The sequence below is a fragment of the Notothenia rossii genome (assembly GCF_949606895.1).
Source record: "Notothenia rossii genome assembly, chromosome: 5".
Taxonomy (NCBI): domain Eukaryota; kingdom Metazoa; phylum Chordata; class Actinopteri; order Perciformes; family Nototheniidae; genus Notothenia; species Notothenia rossii.
Genome location: NC_136903.1, coordinates 40,818,485 through 40,839,983, shown reverse-complemented (window position 1 = coordinate 40,839,983; position 21,499 = coordinate 40,818,485). Strand labels below are relative to the sequence as shown.

The 21,499-nt window shown below is 39.6% G+C and overlaps 2 protein-coding genes across 4 annotated transcripts; one reads left to right on the top strand and one right to left on the bottom strand.

The window, feature by feature from the left end:
* Positions 1 to 6,265: 6,265 nt before the first annotated feature.
* Positions 6,266 to 11,218, top strand: LOC307041408 (uncharacterized protein; the record flags this gene model as incomplete). 2 transcript variants are annotated; one of them, XM_079684800.1, is made up of 16 exons in its annotated part: positions 6,266 to 6,695; positions 7,437 to 7,583; positions 7,830 to 8,055; positions 8,156 to 8,231; positions 8,378 to 8,658; positions 8,761 to 8,799; positions 8,894 to 8,967; positions 9,077 to 9,157; positions 9,455 to 9,660; positions 9,738 to 9,837; positions 9,919 to 10,081; positions 10,178 to 10,284; positions 10,363 to 10,507; positions 10,652 to 10,732; positions 10,767 to 10,778; positions 10,917 to 11,112. In XM_079684800.1, exons 5-16 carry the CDS (start codon positions 8,452 to 8,454, stop codon positions 10,983 to 10,985), a joined length of 1,284 nt encoding a protein of 427 aa, XP_079540926.1. In that variant the 5' UTR covers positions 6,266 to 6,695; positions 7,437 to 7,583; positions 7,830 to 8,055; positions 8,156 to 8,231; positions 8,378 to 8,451. The 2 variants fall into 2 exon arrangements, with proteins under 2 accessions (XP_079540926.1, XP_079540925.1); XM_079684799.1 differs by having other exon boundaries at positions 10,652 to 10,778; positions 10,917 to 11,218.
* Positions 11,219 to 11,285: 67 nt separating this feature from the next.
* On the bottom strand, positions 11,286 to 15,955 carry LOC307041409 (uncharacterized protein). 2 transcript variants are annotated; one of them, XM_079684802.1, is made up of 8 exons: positions 15,754 to 15,955; positions 15,372 to 15,441; positions 13,763 to 14,438; positions 13,612 to 13,657; positions 12,798 to 12,889; positions 12,539 to 12,649; positions 12,140 to 12,413; positions 11,286 to 11,673 (listed from the first exon to the last, which is right to left on the bottom strand). In XM_079684802.1, the coding sequence occupies exons 3-8, from the start codon at positions 14,323 to 14,325 to the stop codon at positions 11,467 to 11,469; spliced, it is 1,293 nt and encodes a 430-aa protein (XP_079540928.1). In that variant the 5' UTR covers positions 14,326 to 14,438; positions 15,372 to 15,441; positions 15,754 to 15,955; the 3' UTR covers positions 11,286 to 11,466. The 2 variants fall into 2 exon arrangements, with proteins under 2 accessions (XP_079540928.1, XP_079540927.1); XM_079684801.1 differs by lacking the exons at positions 15,372 to 15,441; positions 15,754 to 15,955 and having other exon boundaries at positions 13,763 to 15,251.
* Positions 15,956 to 21,499: the final 5,544 nt, after the last annotated feature.

Here is a 21,499-nt window from a genome sequence, read left to right as displayed (position 1 = left end):
CCTTCAGCATGCCTCACTGCCTCTTTTATAGACTCTCTCTCGCAGAGTGGAAGGAGCGGGATACTTAAATCAAATGCTACCCACTCCCACTAACTTCCCTTCTCACCATATTTTCCAGGGAAGTGAGCAGCACAGTCCCACTGAGAGACATGGAGATACAGGAACAGAAAGAAAAGAACGGAATGAGTTACCAGTAAAATGATAACATTTCACGAACCTGTAAATATCCTTTGGGAAATAAGATGAAAATTACAGTCCATGGCATAGAAATAGAAAAAGGTAAACATATTCCAAAAACAAATATGAATGGCTGCTGCTCGAGATGAAAGGCCAGAAATGTAGAACATAATGCAGATCAGATAAAACCCATCGGAGGAAATAGTTAGAGCGGTGCAGCAATTTACAGACACTTCAACAGACATGCCTATGGGAGCATTTAAAGTAAGGAAACTTTGACATGCTGTGGAGATTAAGGGCCCTCTAATTTGTTATATATTGTTGACACTTAGCCCTTTTCCACTGGAGCGGTTCATGGGTTGGTATTTTTTTTTTTTTTTTGCTTGGCGCAGTTTTGGCGCCCCCCCTCTATATCTGCAACCATTATTCTTACATAAAAAAAAAAATTCTAACATAGGGGGAAAATGAGCCAAAAATCTAAAACGGTCGGTCGGTCTAAGAGCCTCGGCTTTAGGTGTTCACAGTCAGAACATGCTAGAGCGCTGTGCATTGATGGGTATCGGTCAAGTGTTTATAAAATTGAGCGTTGAGGAAAGAAAGACTAACGTTAGAGAACTATGAAGAGGCAAAAGCCATCTGGGGCGCAGTATAAAAACAGAAGAAAAGAAGAAGAAGAGAAACGTGCCAAGGTGAAAGGTATGCAATTTTGATTGTATTGTCAACATTAGCGAATGGATCATGTAATCTTGCTAGTTAGCCAAGCCAACGTTAGCTAGCCAGCGTTTGTTATTGCCATTCAGTCGAAACTGTCATAAGGCTATTTTCTTTGTGTCATGAAATAGAAATATTAGTAATAATAACAATGTTAGTTTTGGTGTAGCGAGCTAGCCAGTGTGGTGGAATGTTAGTTAGTTGGTAACGTTAGCTAACGTTAAGTTTACCTCAGAAAGCACATTGACTATCCGAGTCAAACATTTGCCAAATTCAACCCTGTCATAATGTGCGCTAACGTTAGCTAACTAGCTCAGTGGTTCTCAACTCCAGTCCTGTTGAATGTTTTCGTTCCAACCCAGAACTAACACACCTGATTCAACTGTTCTAATAAGATAGGCATAGCTCTTGATTAGTTGAATCAGACCTGTCAGGCTGTCCTAATGCTTACTAACTAAATAATAGCTACATTTAGCAAATGGAAATTATTCAATGTTGATAATACACATTTTGTTATATCATTTTAGATTCACTTTTAAAATATCTGGGACCATCTGCTGCATCAGTTGACAAGGAACCGCCATGCACCTCAGCTGTGCCGGCTTCCTCAGGTGAGTGCAATGTGTCAATAGATGTTCCTGATGATAAATAATTGAATGTGAAATCCAGTCAATATATTTGCTCTTGTGTGTTCTTTCTATATTTATAGACCTAGAACCACATGAAGGAACGTCAGAACAGCAAGCTGCTCATCCTGATGAGATGACCACTGATTCCACCCTGCCACTGACCACTGTGTCTGTTTGTTCTGGTGAGTACAATATGTCAATAGATGTTCCTGATGTGATGATAAATAATTGAATGTAAAAATGACTGTCGTGCCATTTCTAATCCAGCCAATATATTTGCTCTTGTGTGTTCTCTATATATGTATAGGCCCAGAACCACTGCAAGGAACGTCAGAACAGCCTGCTGCATCTCATCCTGATTGCACCACAGATTCCACCCATACACTCTTCTCAGGTGTGTGCCTGATGAATGTAAAGATGTTTAGCTATAAACCTAATTGTCCTCATGCTTTCAAATAATTGTTTTCTGTTTTTATTTACATTTTACACACTGTCCCAACCTTTTTGGAATTGGGGTTGTGTGTGTGTGTGTGTGTGTGTGTGTGTGTGTGTGTGTGTGTGTGTGTGTGTGTGTGTGTGTGTGTGTGTGTGTGTGTGTGTGTGTGTGTGTGTGTGTGTGTGTGTGTGTGTGTGTGTGTGTGTGTGTGTGTGTGTGTGTGTGTGTGTGTGTGTGTGTGTGTGTGTGTGTGTGTGTGAAGATATTGTGAATATGAGGTGAGAAAATGTGCTTCACATGCCCTCCAGATGCAGCAAAGACAGACGATCCACTACCAACCGATCCTGCTGACTGCCCTTCACATCTCACAGACACAATGAGGACAGAGTTTGTTCGGAGAGGACCATATCAGATAACACCTGATTTCATTTTCCCAAGGAGAGATGATGGGAGAAGTTGCCACCACCAGTACTTCAGCAGGACCTTAGTAAATGGAGAAAGGATCAAAAGAAGTTGGGTGACATATTCAAAAAAGAAGAACAGTCTTTTTTCTGTTTTTGTTGTCAACTTTTATCTCCAAAACAAATTCATTTAACAAATGCAGGACTGTCGGATTGGAAAAATGCAAGTGCTGCTTTGACCAGCCATGAAAATAGTCCGGAACACCTGAACAATTTGGCGTCATGGAAAGAATTGGCAGTTCGATTAAAACAAGGTACAACAATAGACAAACAAGAGCAGGCCCTCCTTGAGGCAGAGAAGAGTCGGTGGAGAGCAGTGCTGACACGACTGGTTGCTATTGTACAGTCTCTGGCAGGGCGAAATATGGCATTGAGAGGAAAGACAGAAATACTCCACTCTCCTTCAAATGGAAACTTTTTGAAAGAGGTTGAGCTTTTGGCGCAGTTTGACCCAGTGATGAAAGACCACATCCACAAGATTAAAAGTCAAACATCCCACCACAGCTACTTGGGCAAAACCATTCAGAATGAGTTGATTGAATGCATCAGTGGAAAGATTATATCAACAATAGTGCAAGAAATAAAGAAATGCAAGTACTTTTCCCTCATTTTAGATTGCACCCCGGATGTTAGCCACACTGAACAGCTGTCAGTAGTCATCAGAATTGTGACACTGGAAGAAGACCCCCAGATTAAAGAGCACTTCATGGGATTCCTAGTAGCAGAGGAGTCCACTGGTGAAAGTTTTTCCGCCCTGATTTTGAAGAGGCTGGAGGAGTTGCAGATTGCCTTTGATGACTGCAGAGGACAGTCATATGACAACGGCGCAAATATGAGAGGGAAGAACAAGGGAGTACAGGCCAGGCTACTGCAGTTGAACCCAAGAGCTTTGTTTGTGCCTTGTGGGGCACATACACTCAATTTGGTCATTGCTGATGCTGCCAAAAGCTCCAAAGATGCCATATCATTTTTTGGCATTGTGCAGAAGCTATACTGCCTGTTTTCTGCCTCTACACAGAGATGGGCCATCCTCAAGAAACACGTCAACCTTTCACTCAAAATGTGGTCAGAAACCAGATGGGAGAGCAGAGTGAAAGCTGTGGAGCCTCTGCGATATGAAGCCGCAGCTGTGAGAGAGGCACTGCTTGAGGTGAGAAACCAGGCCAAAGACCCAATCATCAGGATTGAAGCCCAGTCTCTGGCAGAAGAAGTGGGGTCATTCCGCTTTTCACTGTGCACAGTGGTCTGGTATGACATGTTAAGTCAAATTCAGCAGGTGAGCAAAGTCCTGCAGTCCCAAACAATGCAAGTGGATGTAGCAGTAAGTCTACTGAAAAAGACTGAAAAAGCTCTCAAATCCTACAGAGCCACAGGCTTTGTGGCTGCACAAACATCAGCCAAGGACATGTGTGAAGACATGAATGTGGATGCAGTCCTTGTGCAAAAGCGGCTGAAGTCAACAAAGAGGCACTTCTCATATGAGTCTCCTGATGAGCCATTGAGGAATGCCTTGCAAAATCTGGAGGTAACGTTCTTTAACGTGGTGGTAGATGCTGCAGTGTCAGCACAAAAGGAGAGGTTTACCACTCTTGAACATGTGCAAGACAAGTTTGGCATTCTGTACAACTTCCCAGACCTGCCACACTAACGGTACGTCTACACTACAGGCATCAAAAAATGCTTTCAACGCTTCGCCCATTCACTTGAATGGGGTGACGTAGAAGATTTTTAATCTTCGCCGAACTGCATTGTGGGGAGCATGGCATGGCTTTGCAAGCATCACGAGCATCTATCGGCATCAAAAGTTGAACAATGTTCAACTTTTGAGGCTCGATGCTTGGCATCAGCCAATCAAATTCCGTTTATGCAAATCCCGCCAGTGCAAGCTCAGCCAATCCAACCGCGTGCAAGCTGGGAGAGCCAGACCGCAGTTCATTTCCTCATATTCCAAACGAGATATTACGGTAGCAAATCAGCCGGTTCTTTACGACCGGAACTATTTACCGGGATACAAACCGGAGGAACCAGGCATGGAGGGAGGTGGCAGAGACAGTGGGTGAAACTGATAGTTTTTTCGCCTGTTTGGAGAGTTTATATCCAGTTTACTTCGTTTTAACATTGCTATTGCTTTGTATGTCGGGGGCGGGAGATTCATGTGATTGGTTGCTCGCAAAAAATCGCCAAGCTTCAGACACGCCCAGCTTCAAGATTTTTTCATGCCTGTAGTGTAGATGGGCCGTAAGAGCTGATGAAGCAAGCAGAGGCACTTGCACACACCTTAAGCCATGGAGGGCAATCTGATTTGGATGGGAAGGAGCTGGCTCAGGAGTTGGAAAATGTACCTGACTTGCCATCAAAGAGCATGACAACTCTTGAGTTGTTGAAATTCATACACACAAAGCAGCTCACCGAAATATATCCCAACTTGTGTATTGCTCTGCGGATCAGTGCAACGCTACCAGTAACAGTAGCTTCAGCCGAGAGAAGTTTTCCAAATTAAAACTCTTGAAAACATACCTGAGGTCCACCATGGCTCAAGAACGCCTCAGTGGTCTGGCTGTAATCAGTATTAACCATGAGGTTGGTGGTCAGATTTCATATGATGATGTGATACCTGCATGTGCCATCCGACCTCTGCAGCTCATCCAGAATGCAGCGGCTCGTCTGGTCTTCAACCTTCCCAAATTCTCCCACACCACACCGCTCCTCCGCTCCCTTCACTGGCTTCCAGTAACTGCTAGAATCCACTTCAAGACACTGGTACTTGCGTACCATGCTGTGAATGGATCTGGCCCTTCCTACATCCAGGACATGGTTAAACCGTACACCCCAGCACGTGCACTCCGCTCTGCATCAGCCAAACAGCTCGCTGCACCCGCACTGCGAGGGGGACCCCAAGTTCCCGTCAGCAAAAACACGTGGGTTTGCTATCCTGGCTCCAAAATGGTGGAATGAGCTCCCCATTGAAATCAGGACAGCAGATAGCTTACACATCTTCCGACGCAAACTGAAAACTCATCTCTTTAGACTCCACTTCGAGCGATAGAATTACTAACAAAGCACTTATATACTAATAAAGGGCTGGCTTTCTAAATGCCAGTTGAGTAGCACTTGAAATGTTTGGCTCTATGAAACCTGATGTACTTATATGATTCTGTTTTCTTAAAGGTTGTATCTTCCTGGTCGAATGCACTTATTGTAAGTCGCTTTGGATAAAAGCGTCAGCTAAATGCAATGTAATGTAATGTAATGATTGATGACTTTGCAGCGAGGAAGGCCAGAAGGATTGCACTGTAAATGGAAACCAGTAGGAGCTAATATGTAGGCCAACCTTGTGGGATGATAGGGAGTGGAATGTAAATAGTTCTTGAGACAAAGTGAATTTGTAATTTTTATGTATTTGTTTGTTTATTTAGCATATTATATTTTGATTATTTGACATGTGTAACATATTTTACAATACATAATTTTCTTTTAAAGCAAATGTGCACGTTATTTTATTGTTTGTTATTGTTATTATTATTATTGTTTGTTAGCTAAGTTGTTTGTTTTAATTCTTTAGTGTGCACTTTACATTTCTTCTTAATTTTCTTTGAAAGCAAATTTGCACATTCTTTTATTGTTTGTTATTGATATTATTATTGTTTGTTAGCTAAGTTGTTTATTTGTTTTAATTCTTTAGTGTGCACTTTACATTTATTCTTAGCTCTTGTTCTTGCTTGTAATAAATAAAGCTGCAGTACTTTACTGTATAACTGTTAAGATGTTTTGATATTTTTTTTGGGGGGGGCGCAGTGGTGAAGCTCGCCTAGGGCACCAAATGTGCTAGGTCCGCCCCTGATGGCGTTATATTTGTGCCTCTATCCTGAGCACGCAATGAAACATGTTGAGCATAGAAAATGCTATTGAGCGCGCACTTGAACACTTTTGAGCACAGAGAAATATATTTTCTCTCATAAAACTCCTGCTCCGTGCGCAGGCAGACCGCTGCACGCGCTCTCTCTCCCTCGCTCGCTCGACCTCTCCAGCCTGTGCGCGCTCAACTTTGCCTGCGCGCTCGCTCAAATTGTCACAGCGTTACAAATGTGCCACAAAACCAACCAATCGGAGAACTCGAGAAGGTCAATTCTGATTGGCTGGCCGTCTCCAATCATATCTGAGATGAGAGAAGAGAGGGATTTTCATTTTCGGTTGCCATCAGGCTGTTGGCGTTCCTATTATCGTTGACATTTACAGGACATGACAGACTCGAACGAAGAGATTACTACGCCACAGTGTCAGGTGAGTTATACATTTCTAGTTTTCTGATATCACGTTATTGTTTGTAATACCTTTGACGAAACCTTTTATCCGATCGTTTCAGATAAGGGCGAGTTTGCTCGCCGGCAACATAGCTATATGGATAGTTTAAGCAAACAGCTAACAAACCGTAGCCTAATATTAGCGCTAGTATTAGACAAATATTGTCAATATAAATTGCCATTTATACCCATCTGCGCCAGCCGGTAATATTTACCTTATAGAACATTCAGTGAGCGCCATTGATCTTGTGCGAAGCAACGCCTGTTGTTTATTGCGGTTCCTAATAGAGAGAGAGAGAGAGAGAGAGAGAGAGAGAGAGAGAGAGAGAGAGAGAGAGAGAGAGAGAGAGAGAGAGAGAGAGAGAGAGAGAGAGAGAGAGAGAGAGAGAGAGAGAGAGAGAGAGAGAGAGAGAGAGAGAGAGAGAGAGAGAGAGAGAGAGAGAGAGAGAGAGAGAGAGAGAGAGAGAGAGAGAGAGAGAGAGACACTTTGCACATAACTCACGGTAGCGATCTTTCATGCAATCTGCACATACTAGATGTCATATGAACGCTGAGAGTCCACAGATTCTATTGGTATACGTTTCATCACTCTGCGATAAAAACGCACTCTTAATCCTGTGTTCTAGTATCATAAATAAAAGAACATTGTACCTTGACCCCTGGCGGTTCTAGTTTAACTGAAAATATGATCATGTTAATGTTACATCCTGAATTGATTTAGGGCGATGGTGCAGTTGAGTCAGCAGCCAGAAACCTGGTGTCTTTGCTCCTTAACACTATGGCCGCAAGCGGCTCAGGAAGGCCGACGGAGACAGCCTCCTGCACCTAGGAATGTAGTGACAGTGACAGTGCCGCAAGAGATGGCAAGGTTCGTATTTCAGCCACATCATTATATTTTCGTTTTGCTTAAAAAAATTCAAAAAATCAATGTTGTTTTCTTAAGTCCAGTAGTCACATCGCTGACATGATTAAATTAAAATATGAACTTGGACTTGAACAAGACTTGGTTTGTAATAGCATTGGAAAATATATATAGCCAACATGTACTATTTAGATTTTTTGTGCAACACTTGATTGTTATAAATAAATATAAAACATATAATTTATTCCACAGATCTTTTCCAGGATATTTCAAACCAAACTTCCGTCGTGGTAAAAAGAGGTGTTTGACTGCCACCAAGCATCTTGTTAAGACAACAAGTAAAACAACTGCTTTACATTTTTATCTGTTGCCAAAAAATATCGCCCACACACCGTTGCCAACTGAGGAGCTTGAACTCCTCCAGGCAAGCATGGGAAGACAAACACTGACTCTTCCTGATGATGGTGATCACACAGAGGTATCGTTTGTCAGTTCATTTGTTTGACTTATCATTAAAGTCAATTATTGTACTTCAGCGTATTGTCACCATCAATGTTTTTCTCTCTCTCTCTCTCAAGATTTTAAGGCTCCTGGCTGACACATTTCCAAAAATGGAGGGTCTATGTGGAGGATGGCTCTTGCATAAGGCTACAGGTTTGTGGGATTTTGTTTTGTTGAGTTTTCATATTACTGTATTACTTGTTGGTGTGCATGAACCCTTCTGAGGTATTGATTACTTGTTGTAAGCATTAGAGGTGGCAGAATGACAAAACATGTTCTCTCTCTTTCTCTCAATTAAGGTGGCAGTGGAAGATGAAAGCTCACTGTCATTCCACCAGAAGCAGAGGGGTATTCTGTCAAAGCTCTGCGAGCTATGTCAGCAGGTGGCAAAGCCACTTTTTACATAGTACCACTTCAGGAGACATTGGACACCGCTCCACTGCCTCCTGACTCACACTGCTTTGCAAAAATGCCAAAGAAGACATGTTTCCAATGTCATGAAGTGATGCCTTTGCAGATGCTTGCAGTACACATTAGGACATGCAGTGGAAAAATGTCCTCTGATGAGACTGTTGATGAGGTGAGAGCAAATTCTTTTTGTATTTGGTAAATTGCCTTTAGAAAAAGACGAGGAAAATATAAATTGTTTATTGAAATAAATGACTTTTTTGTTAATCTGCAGTCCTCTGATGAATTGTGTATCGTGGAGAACGCTTGCAAGGTACAGTAGAACAGCACACAACTAAACTGCACAATCAGTTTAGTTTAGTGTTTCAGCTGTTTGTAACATGGAGCATATTTCTTTCAAACTTTAGTTGGTGTGTCCAATTTGCACCAAAGAATTCCCAGACGATGAAATCACAGTCCATGCTAGTCTATGTGGAGAGAGGTGATCTGTCTTATTCTGCTCTTTGTATCATAAACATTATATTTGATAGATGTACCACCTGTAGAATGTCTACATATTCAGTGTTTTAAACTGCATATTGTTTGTGCAGCTTTGAATGTACAGGGACTCCTGCATCAGAGAACAATAGTCCAAGTACAGCTGCTCAACCTCCAGTATGCAAACCAAAAAGGTACGTTTTATTAAGATGACCTTTGCATGAGTTTATATCAAATACAGAATAAATAATGAGCACCATCATGCAATCCACATGCTTTAATGTCTCCCCCAAAAGCTAGCTCTCAAATTATTTTAACAGGCTATTCAAAACATAGCACATGGTGCACTCTTTTCTAATTACGCCATTTGATAGCCCTTTCTTTCCCAAATATTGTTCAGCATAATAATAGGACAGTTATATGGCAATAATGTATACAAAATGTTTGGAAAATTGGGATAGTCTTATATTTTCTCTGTCCTCTTCCTTAAGCACGGAAGATGTATTGCGCTTACTTGAACACCAAGTTGACAACACAACAGAGTTCAAACTGTGTGTGGACAGAGACGGCCTTCCAGACAGGGGCATTCTCCAGTGGAAACGAAAAAAAGCTGCATCTCCTGCCAGTGCTCTTAAGGTGGTCTACATAGGAGAGGCAGGCATTGACACTGGAGCAATAAGGAAAGAGTTTTTGACTGGTAAGTTCATTTAACTGTTTAGTTTTGATATTAAACAAAACCAAAGGATCATTGCTTATTTGCTTTTTTTCTGTAAGACATGGTTTCAGGTATTGAAAACAGATTCTTTGAAGGAACTGGGAGCCAGGGGAAAAATCCTAAGTACTCTTTGACAGACCTTGATAATGACAACTTCAGGTTGGTAACATACTGTTTTTGTACACGTTGTCATTTATGTAAGGAGTTTTTTTACAAAGACTTTCTCTACCTTGCACACAGAACTATTGGTGAAATAATGTCAGTAAGCATCGCACAAGGTGGCCCACCTCCTGCCTTTCTGAGAGCGTGGTGCTACAACTTCCTCTGCACAGGAGAGGTGGACATTCATTCACTTTCAAAGGAGGATGTTTCTGATATAGAATCCGGTCTTCTCATCAGCAAGGTGAGTACTCTGTTGAGCATTGTTAGATATGAATTAGATACATGTTTTAACACCTATTGTAAATCTGTCCTTTATTTCAATGTTGCACATTCTCAGGTCGAAGATTCTGCAGATGAGCAGTCTCTGATGTTGTGGGCTGATGAAATTGTCAGCTGTGGATATACAAGCCATCTCAAACTGGACAATAAACACAGCATCATTCGGTAAGAGTTGTACAATATTAATTTTACAATGTTTATTTTTCAAACCAGTGTGTAATTTCTTTCTGCTTTTCTTCAAAGAGCAATTGTCTTACATTCCACAACAAGACTGATTCCAATGCTGCAGCAACTCAGAAAGGGCATGGAGCTGTATGGCCTGGTGGATCAGATGGCTAGAAACCCTGAAGCTTGTCACTCCTTATTTGTTCCAGGGAAGATCACCAAAGTAAGAATTTTAACTGCCACTATTTATTTATTTTTAGACTCTATTCTTCTTTTGTATTGTACTTTTCATTCTGTATTGCCTTAATAGCTTTGGTTTGAACACTTGCAAGATATTAAACTAAATCTGCATTCACTCTCTTTATAGCCTGATGCAGATTTCATGATGATGAACTGCCAGCCACGTTTTAGCAAAAAAGGGACGTCTAAGGAGAGAACTGAGAGGAAGGTGATCAACTTCCTGCAAGATTTCTTGCAGGAAGTTGAAATGTCAGGTATGATATACTGTAGAATGCAGTACACATATGAATGAATGCTTTACTGATTTGAATGTACTGAGCACATACCTAATAAATGTTCTTGGATATTTGCTTTTCTTAATTTGTGTTATTTAAAATATACATCCGTCACAGATGGGGAGACAGACAGTGCAGCTGGTGACAAGGAGCCTCTTGCAGTGCCACACGTGCTCCAGTGGATGACAGGGCAGGCCCACATCCCCATCCTCCCTGATGAAAAGAGACATTTCAAAATAACATGCAAATTTGACCATGACTGCAGGGAGCGGCTAGGAGATCACTTAATTTGTTACCCAATTGTGAGTGCGTGCACTAAAACTGTGACTTTTCCAGTAAAGCATCTCAGCACTTACACTGACTTTAGAAGAATCATGGGTGAAGCAGTGAGATATGGTGGTGGATTCCACAGAGTTTAAAACAACTAGCTCTACTCAAACTAAGGCAAGAGCTGAGTGTATATATGTTTAAATATATTTGTTAATGTTTGATGAAGTCATGCTTTTATTAGTTGGGAAAGCATACATTGTTACAAAGTTTTTTAACAAAACATCAGACAAGCAGAAAGGCAAATAAGGACCAATGGTTGGGCTCTGTGTATTCTCAACAGATATCTGTTAAACAAGGTTGTTGTAATCAGCTAATGTGTCAGTTTAAGAGTTCACGTTCAATTGTCATTGTACACACTGTGCAAGAATCGTGTGTACAAGTCACGGCCATGTGACTGAGAATGTTCCAGAGGATCAACAGTTCTCTGAAGTTCTTCTAGGTCTTCGTCATCCAGGGGGCACACAACTTCAGGAACCACAACTGCCCCGTTGGAGTCTTCTTGCAGTATGGTACTCTCCCAGTTGATGCCTGGGTCTTGAAGTTCCTAAGGATCCAGGAAAACAATTAAAATACGTTTAGTACATGATGTATTTTCATACACTTATGTAACGTGTGATTTTTAAAAATAAACATGTTACATAAAGGTGATTTTGTTTACTCAAAGTTGTATTATTCTAGAAATACTAGTTATTGAACAGGTTGCTGTTTCCAATAATGTTATACATCTGTCAGATATGCCTCTCATCACTCAATGCAACAGAACTGTAAGTTTTGTAGATGGAAAAAAATTGAATTACAGCATATCTATGCACAATTGAAGACAGAAGCTCACATTGATTCAGACCTTTTAACCATGTTGTTTAGAAATAAATATTTTTTTAAAAATGTTTGGCTTTCATGCTCCAATGTCCAATTGGCATTGATGTCTATTATGTCTCAAAACTAGATATATCTGCCTGCAACTCAATTGTTTTTTAAAATATATTTAATGGGAACTCTATAACTGTTACCTCAAGTCTCTCCCCTTCGTCTAGATCTTGTAGATGTCCCATACACCACAGCTGTTCAGGAGTGAGACCTCCCTCTGTCCTTAGAGGATGATTATTCCATCCTTGGATAAAGGCGTCAAGGTCTGCTCGAAGTCGAGGGACAAAGATGTAGTGCACACCAAAGAGGTGAACCACATCAGAGATATCAAGCAGACCATCTTCCTCCAGAGAGTGAAGAACATCATGGTACTTGCTGCTGACTGCAACCCAGACGTCACGCCAAAGTCGCTCTATCCTAGAATTGCATTTTAATTGATTTACTTGGATTTATACAGCTATTTGTGCTTTCATTGAACAACCAAACTGCTACAGTTACTAATAATTATACAGTCAACATTTCAAGACAAAAACACAACTAACCTCTGATTGTGGACACTCTTTCCAGAGATAAAGCTGGCTCTTCCTGTGCCCCGTGTGGCAAACATGTATTGTGCGATGTCCACGTTTTCGACTCCCTGATCCGCCCTTACCCTAAGATCAAAATACATTTTAATAATAAATAATTGAATAATTAATTTAACAAGGTTTACTTTAACTTCAGTAGATGAAATGAAAGATATTGTAGCTAGTATATTTGTGTAAAAAAACATCCACTTTTTGTTTTGTCAGGGCAAAATACCTTGATGGTAAGCCATGAAGCTGGGTTGATCTCAGGAAGAATGAGTATGCAGTTGATGCTCTGTTATTTGTTGCAGCATCCAAGTACATGATCTGCATAGAAACCAGATGAAATCATTTACATCTGCTTTCAGCTATGGCTAGCCTTAGAGGTTTTAGTGTTGTATTATACCATAAAAGAAAGATCGGCACGTCCTAAATCTTTACACATAGTTTCATTTCATTTCAACAGAACCATCAACAGGATTTGGTATTTCAATTATTATATAGGTAATTTTCAAAAATATCAACTTGGTATATTTTACATACTAAAATGCAGCTTGATTTATTACAGCTTCCTCAGATATATTTTCTTTAAGGCAATACATTATTGCTCCCTTAAGATGTTTTGTATTAAAAAAGTATAACCAGATTGGATAATAATAATTGGATCTAAACAGGAATCATTACCTTCTAGCTCAATAATTATTCCAAGGAGCAGGAGAAAAAATATACACTTTTTGATCAAACTAACGATAAGAACTACATGTCTTAAGCAGCAGATTATGATTCCATGCATAGGTCAGCTATGTCGTTGTGTGGATGTTGAGATCTTCATACAATATGCATTTTAAGCTCTAATTATACAATCAAAACAATCTGCATCAAGCTAATAAAATTGATGATTCCCCCCCTAGACATGTTTTAAGATGTGTATAACATAATCTATAAATATGCAAATAAGTGTTATTTCAGAAGTATAACTGCTGGTCACAAGAGGCTTTGTACGTTAAGCTCATTTCTTTAACAATAATAAGCAACAACACATTAATTACCTTCCTTGAGTAGCCATCCACTCCACCAAAGACCACAATATTGTACCTGTTCAAAAGGGAAAAAGGTTACTATATAACTAAGGTTGTTCTTATTATATACTCCCAACATTCACTGTGTAGGTAATTGCATAAACAGGATATTTTACTCTACCTTATCAGTTTATGATTTGTGTCAATGTGGACCAGGGAGAGAGGGCCTCGCACGGAATAACTTCTTCGCACAACACACCCTAGTTCTGTGATCCGTCTGAAGCTCCCAGCAGCATCAACCCGATGCATAGAGGCCATCATTCTCCACCACTGAACACGGAGGCCCATTGAAACCAAATGGCCTTGAAGCATTCGATAACCAGCATTTGGCATCTGACTTTTAATACCTAAAATTACGTTGTCAAGTTCTTGGTCAGTCATTGTGCTGTATGATCCTCTTATAGACAAGCCAAATTCTTGTATTCTCCTGTAAATCGTTCTTCTTGAAACGCAGAGGCATTTTGCAATGCAGGAGACTGGCAGATGTGTGTTCAGCAAATATGTTTGTTTTTCTCTCTCTATCACAATTTTGGGTTGACCAGAACCTGGACCAACTTCTGTTTCCTGTTCTACAATGGGCATAGACCTTGCGTTAATTTCCAACCGGACAACATGATGTAGGTTTCGTATTGCTTCTGTAATCTCTGATACACCTCCTATCTGCTCATGGAACGATTCAAACATAATCAGCTCATGGCGAGTCAGGAACTCCAAATAATCCACATTTAGTGGTTGCTGGTTCAAGGCTGATTGCAGATGGTGAGAAGTCTTTCCATCAACTGCTGTCTCAATATGTCCTGTTGGACAGACAGAGCTCAGATTAGTTAAGAAGAGGGACTCGTTGTTAGTCATATAGGTGACTGATAACGAGCTATGAGATGTGGAAGCTAGTAATAACGTTACATTTACCCCTTATATAATATCAAATAATAATTAGTTTGATAAAGTTTATCCACAAAACAAGTTAAATTATCTCCTTAAAATTACATCTACTCCTCCCTCCTTAAAAATGTCAGAACCTATAAATATGCAAATATGTTTCATTTCACAAGTTTAACTGCAACACGATGCCTCCTAGTTCACTGTAAAGTCAATTCTCAGTATTTGTGCACCAGAGGCTTTATATTTCAACATCCAAATCTTATTTTCAATGAGCACAAAGCAACACTTTCAGCAGATTAATATGAAGCCTCTCTCTCTCATCATCTGAGAGCTCAAAATCTGAATCTCCCTGAACTATCTGGTACAGAAAAAGTCTGCTTCAGTTCCGTCTCCTGCAACAATATTGAGTCATTAAGTCCATGAAGATGGTCCTGACGTCCACTAGAATGGACATTTATAAAAGGGCTGTTATTTGAAAACTTGAATTATTTAATTGCTTTCAGAACTAATTATATAGTTCCTCACATGTTAATAAACAAGAATATATATGATTTTCATGGTAAAAATTACAATTATTCAACAATATTTGACTTCTCCTCCTGATTCTATAACATTTTGTTTTTGGTATGCCAGCCATTTTGGATGAAAAGAAAGAGGGACTTCCCAGCATGCAATTTTAACCAATGACACATCACTGGAAAGACCAGGATGTCCTCTGTACAGTACATCAGGGATTGATAGAGTAGCTCAAAAGAGTAAAAGGAGATGTGTGTTAACAAAATGTCCACTACAGAGGACATTTTCAATGGGCTGGGTCCCAGGAGACAACCAAATCAAAAACGACTTACATGTGGCCTTGCTGTGACATTTTGTTGCTGTTCATTCGAAATTGTCGGATGTTGTGGGCAGCTGGGATTGCTAGAGAAGGATGAGTCAAACTTTAGTTACTCACACAACAGCCGATGTCTCAAGATAAGAAGACATATAGGCTACTGTTAATCCTACAGCCCTATAATACAGAAAAATAAAAAGCATTTCTGAAATATGAGTCAATAATTACAAGAACAAATCTACTATAATCAGTCATCTTTTTATTTTTTATATAAACAACATATAGCTATGTTGCCGGCTAGCAAACTCACCCTTATCTGAAACGATCGGATAAAAGGTTTCGTCAAAGGTATTACAAACAATAACGTGATATCAGAAAACCAGAAATGTATAACTCACCTGACACTGTGGCGTAGTAATCTCTTCGTTCGAGTCTGTCATGTCCTGTAAATGTCAACGATAATAGGAACGCCAACAGCCTGATGGCAACCGAAGATGAAAATCCCTCTCTTCTCTCATCTCAGATATGATTGGAGACGGCCAGCCAATCAGAATTGACCTTCTCGAGTTCTCCGATTGGTTGGTTTTGTGGCACATTTGTAACGCTGTGACAATTTGAGCGAGCGCGCGCAGGCAAAGTTGAGCGCGCACAGGCTGGAGAGGTCGAGCGAGCGAGGGAGAGAGAGCGCGTGCAGCGGTCTGCCTGCGCACGGAGCAGGAGTTTTATGAGAGAAAATATATTTCTCTGTGCTCAAAAGTGTTGAAGTGCGCGCTCAATAGCATTTTCTATGCTCAACATGTTTCATTGCGTGCTCAGGATAGAGGCACAAATATAACGCCATATCCTACTCGCTCGCGGAGTCTCTGCGCGCGCGTGAAAAGTTTCTGACACTTTGGGGCGGAGCCACTGGACTTTGATTGACAGCTGCCAGGAAACCTGGAGTTGCCAGGTTTGATAAATGCCTGAACTACCAAGAGCCGAGGAGTGACAGCAGCAATATCAGTTGGACGAGATTTAATGGTAAAGATGTCCATAAAAAACCATTATATTCGTAAAGTGTACAGCTAATATATATATATATATATATATAAAATTAATTTTATATAAAACAATACATTTTTGAGTGGGCTGTATCTGTCGAAAACTGCTAGCTACTGTCTGCTGTATGCATCTCTTACGAAATGAACCATAAATGAACTATAGTATTGCTATAGTATACTGTAAGAGTTGTATAGTGTCCTATAGTCAGTTTGTTGTGTTCTGTAGTATTTTTCAGCTGCTATCGTATTATTATAGTTTTTTCTGTAGTGCCATTTTATTAGCTATACTGTAGTAGCCCTATAATATTTCAATAGTAATACTATGTGTCTAGATCTTTGTAGTATTCCTATATTATTTTAAATAGTATAACTATAGTATAATATATATAGTGTTTCATAGTTGTTTTTTGAACACACTATATATACACTCCTATATCATGATATTGTCATAGGGAATGCATATTATTACTATAGTGTTTGTAAAAGTACTACTATAGTTTTTTTTTTGGTATTTCCGTATTAAGACTATATTATTTTAAATAGTACTACCAAAGTATAATATATAGTGTTTCTGTAGTTGTTTTTTGAACACACTATAGAACACTCCTATAGTAATAGTATGATATTGTCATAATGAATGCATATTATTACTATAGTGTCTGTAAAAGCATTACACTCCTAGAATTAATTAATTACATAAATAACAACATATTAAGCTTATTATGGAGTCAGATTTGGGTCAATGACCCAATCAATATATGTTTCTCACACTTTGGGGCGGAGCCACTGGACTTTGATTGACAGCTGCCAGGAAGCCCAGAGTTGCCAGGTTTGATAAATGCCTGAACTATCAATTAATTTGATATATAAAAAATGAAACATTAATTCTAGGAGTGTAATGCTTTTACAAAAACTATAGTAATAATATGCATTCATTATAACAATATCATACTATTACTATAGGAATGTAGTGTGTTTAAAAAACAACTATGAAACACTATATATATTATACTATAGTTATACTATTTAAAATAATATAGGAATACTACAAAGATCCATACATAGTAGATACTAGATACATAGTATTACTATTGAAATATTATAGGGCTACTATAGCTAATAAAATGGCACTACAGAAAAAACAATAGTAATACGATAGCAGGTGAAAAATACTACAGAACACAACAAACTGACTATAGGACACTATACAACTCTTACAGTATACTATAGTAATACTATAGTTCATTTATAGTTCATTTCGTAAGAGGTGCATACAGCAAACAGTAGCTAGCAGTTTTCGACAGATACAGCCCACTCAAAAATACATTGTTTTATATAAAATGAATTAATATATATATATATGTATATATTAGCTGTACACTTTACGAATATAATGGTTTTTTATGGACATCTTTACCATTAAATCTCGTCCAACTGATATTGCTGCTTTCACTCCTCGGCTCTTGCTAGTTCAGGCATTTATTAAACCTGGCAACTCCAGGTTTCCTGTGCAGCTGTCAATCAAAGTCCAGTGGCTCCGCCCCAAAGTGTCAGAAACTTTTCACGCGTGCGCAGACAGACTCCGCGAGCGAGTGAGGCTGACACTCCCGCGAGCAAGCAAGAGGGCTGTCTCTGCTCGCGAGGGTTTAATCTGCGCGCGAGGGTAATTTCATGCGCGTGTAAAAGCACATTTTCCGCTCGTGAGTAGCTTGTTTTGCACGCTAGAATATTGACCCAAATCTGACTCCATAGTTGGCTCCGAGCCGGTCCCTGCCTCATGTTTGCACTGCAGCAGTGCTTTCTCTCTGCCCCGAAAACTGGCTTGCATTTGGAACAAACAATCTGCTGGTATAATATAATATGTTATGCATTTTCAAAACAAGTATTTTTCTTTTTCTTGGCTCGAAATCTTGTTAGTGAGTCGGACAGGCTTCGTAGGCTATGCTAACATCATCCATCTGAATACAAGAGAAACTCTTTTTGCGGTGCTATGTAGCAAAACAAGGTACATTAAAACACCTATTATCAGTGTTGGGCAAGTTACTTCCAAAATGTAATACATTACATATGACTTATTACTGTCTTTTTTAAGTAATAAGTTACATTACAATATGACTGTCTCTGAAATGTAATGAGTTACACTACTTTTATATTACTTTTGAGTTACTTTCACGAAAATAACCGCAAAATAATGGCTAGGTATTTTAAATGCTAAAATGTAGTTTAGTAGGCCCTTAAGGCTACTAACAACTTTTGTTACAAGGCTTAGTTGAATACTCGATTCTGATAGGTCAATTCTGTTGCTAAGGAGATCAAGAAAGAGAAAGTAAAAGAGGGTAAAAGGCGGAGTGCTGGTCAGATAAATGAACAGAAGAAGACAGACAGGAAGTGAACACTAACAGGAACACGGTATGGGCTCTGCAGTGTTTAAAGAGCCTGTGACAAGAGTTTCCCCCATCATCCAAATCCATCAATTTGAGTAAATATTGTCCCCTTGAAAACCGTTACTGAACTGAGTTTGGATATTTGTACTTTGATAACCATTAATCTGACGTTCAATGTTGACCATTTTCTGGATCTTCTCGGGGATTCTTCAAGTCCCGCCAAATTATGTGTGACGTCATTGCGGGCACAGCGCTCCAGCTGCACAGTTCAGGATCCCAACATTTGCATGTAAACGCACGATGGGGCACACAGCAGAAAGCTCAGACAGCGATGACAGTTTAATTTTGAACGTGTCTGAGAGCTCATATGAGGCTGAAGGATCGGTTTATGGTCGATCATAAGGTCATGTAGCCAGTGGTGGACTGGGACTAAAAATCTTCCCGGGACTCTCGACCGGCCCACTTCGGTACCGCTAGTAAATTGTCAACGGGGAGACTGGAGGATGTGCTAGTGACTTATCCGACCGGCCCACTTTGGTACCGGCCCATCGGTGAACCTAGTGTCCCGATCGGAGTGGGAATAATAATAATAATAGTAATCCGTGCATTTTATCCATTAATTTCCCCAACATTGTGGTAAAAAAAACACACGTTTAATCCGTGTTGGTGTACTACAACTACAAAAAGCATCGGTTTGTCTTCTCATCAGGAAATGCAGCTCAAACAAACGATTTTTAAATCATCATCCTCACGATCATTTAATGTATCATATGTTCGCTGAATTGACATGAAAGCACTAATAAATGTAGTGTAATCCACTTGAGTTTACAACTACAAAATAATCGATTTGTTTTTATATCACATCTGACGGGAGGAAATTCAGCAGCTCTCACTACCGATGTTTAATCCTAATTTAATCATCATCTTCACCACGATCATTTATGTTTAGGTTCACCGAATTGACATGAAAGCACTGACAAATATGAATATACTGTAGTCAACTTCATTAAAATGTTATTAACGTGCCTAAACTCAGTAATTCACAATTTCTACGCATGACAACACACTTTGTCCGTGTTTGGCTCCCTCGCCGCACAGTGAAGCGTTCCCGCATTGACGGCACTTCCTGCTTCCCCCAAAACTTCAAAATGAGTCGAAGGAATTTCCCCGCGATGTTCGAAATTATTGATATATATCGGAACGGTATCGCACCTTCTTTTTTAAACTGACGGTTCGAGATGACTAGTAGCCCAATATTTCATTGCACAACAGTTGTTGGTAGGCTGTCACAGGCTCTTTAAGGACTTGTTAGTGGATCAGAAACTGTGAACAGAGTTAGACAGTGCTGCCGTAAAGTTGTTGTTGCCGTAGTTCCAGCCGTTGGTGCGCCGTGGAACAGAGTTTTTTTTTTCTTAGCGGAAGAAATACGATCATTTTAAGTCAATACAATCATTTCAATTAATATTGGGAGTCGATTCCTTAGTTTGTTTAGTATCTGGCCGTGTAATAAGCGGGATAATGTGCAGCGACTTTGGGCCCGGCCCACCTTGAGCATCATTCATCCATCAAAAAGTACAATAAATGTCAAAATTATTAAATAATAACTTAAAATAATTATCTTCCCCAATACACGTTACTATGTTTAGATCAGATATGTGGGCAGGGAGTCAAGCAACATGTAAAAAAGCCACAACCCCAAGTGAGCTTGTAGTCTTATAAGACAGACAACAACAGATAGCACCACACATGATGGTTACTTGTTATTATTTAGGGCTGGCTGTATGGATCAGGTTTTTGCCAAAGCGAGCCCTTTTACAATAATAATAACAATAATATGTTATGTGTTATATAAACCGTATTGGTACAATGAGCAACATCTAGTGGCGGATTTTGGAACGTTGATTTGATTTTTCTCATGGCAGTTAGACTCTAGAGACAAACCAGGGGACTATATTTGTATTTTTTTTATCTGTGTCAGTCCATTTGGTGCAGTATTTTATCCAATATTACATTTGGTTTATATATTAGTCACTTTCTTATGAAATGCCAGGTTTTAGGCCTTGGTTTGAACATTCAATCCTGAAAATAATTCTTCTTTAATCCTGACATGACTAGAGTAGATAGTAAGTATACAGGACTGTCTCAGAAAATTAGAATATTGTGATAAAGTTCTTTATTTTCTGTAATGCAATTAAAAAAACAAAAATGTCATACATTCTGGATTCATTACAAATCAACTGAAATATTGCAAGCCTTTTATTATTTTAATATTGCTGATTATGGCATACAGCTTAAGAAAACTCAAATATCCTATCTCTAAATATTAGAATATCATGAAAAAGTATACTAGTAGGGTGTTCAACGAATCACTTGAATCGTCTAATTAACTCGAAACACCTGCAAGGGTTTCCTGAGCCTTGAAAAACACTCAGCTTGGTTCAGTAAACTAAATCACAAGTATGGGGAAGACTGCTGATCTGACTGCTGTCCAGAGGACCGTCATTGACACCCTCCATCAGGAGGGTAAGACACAAAAAGAAATTTCTCAAAGAGCAAGCTGTTCACAGAGTGCAGTTTCAAAGCACATCCACAAAAAGTCTGTTGGAAGGGGGAAATGTGGCAGGAAACGCTGCACAACCAAGAGAGATGACCGCAGCCTTAACAGCATTGTGAAGAAGAGTCGCTTCCAGAATTTGGGGGAGCTTCAAAGACAGTGGACT

What these genes read in the sequence shown, in the direction of transcription:
- LOC307041409 (XM_079684801.1), bottom strand. Translation starts at nt 14,493, where the DNA reads ATGACTAACAACGAGTCCCTCTTCTTAACTAATCTGAGCTCTGTCTGT. An exon ending in CTTCATGGCTTACCATCAAG is followed by an intron (nt 12,650 to 12,797) that starts GTATTTTGCCCT and finishes TTTTGATCTTAG; the next exon opens with GGTAAGGGCGGATCAGGGAG. An exon ending in AAGAGTGTCCACAATCAGAG is followed by an intron (nt 12,414 to 12,538) that starts GTTAGTTGTGTT and finishes ATGCAATTCTAG; the next exon opens with GATAGAGCGACTTTGGCGTG.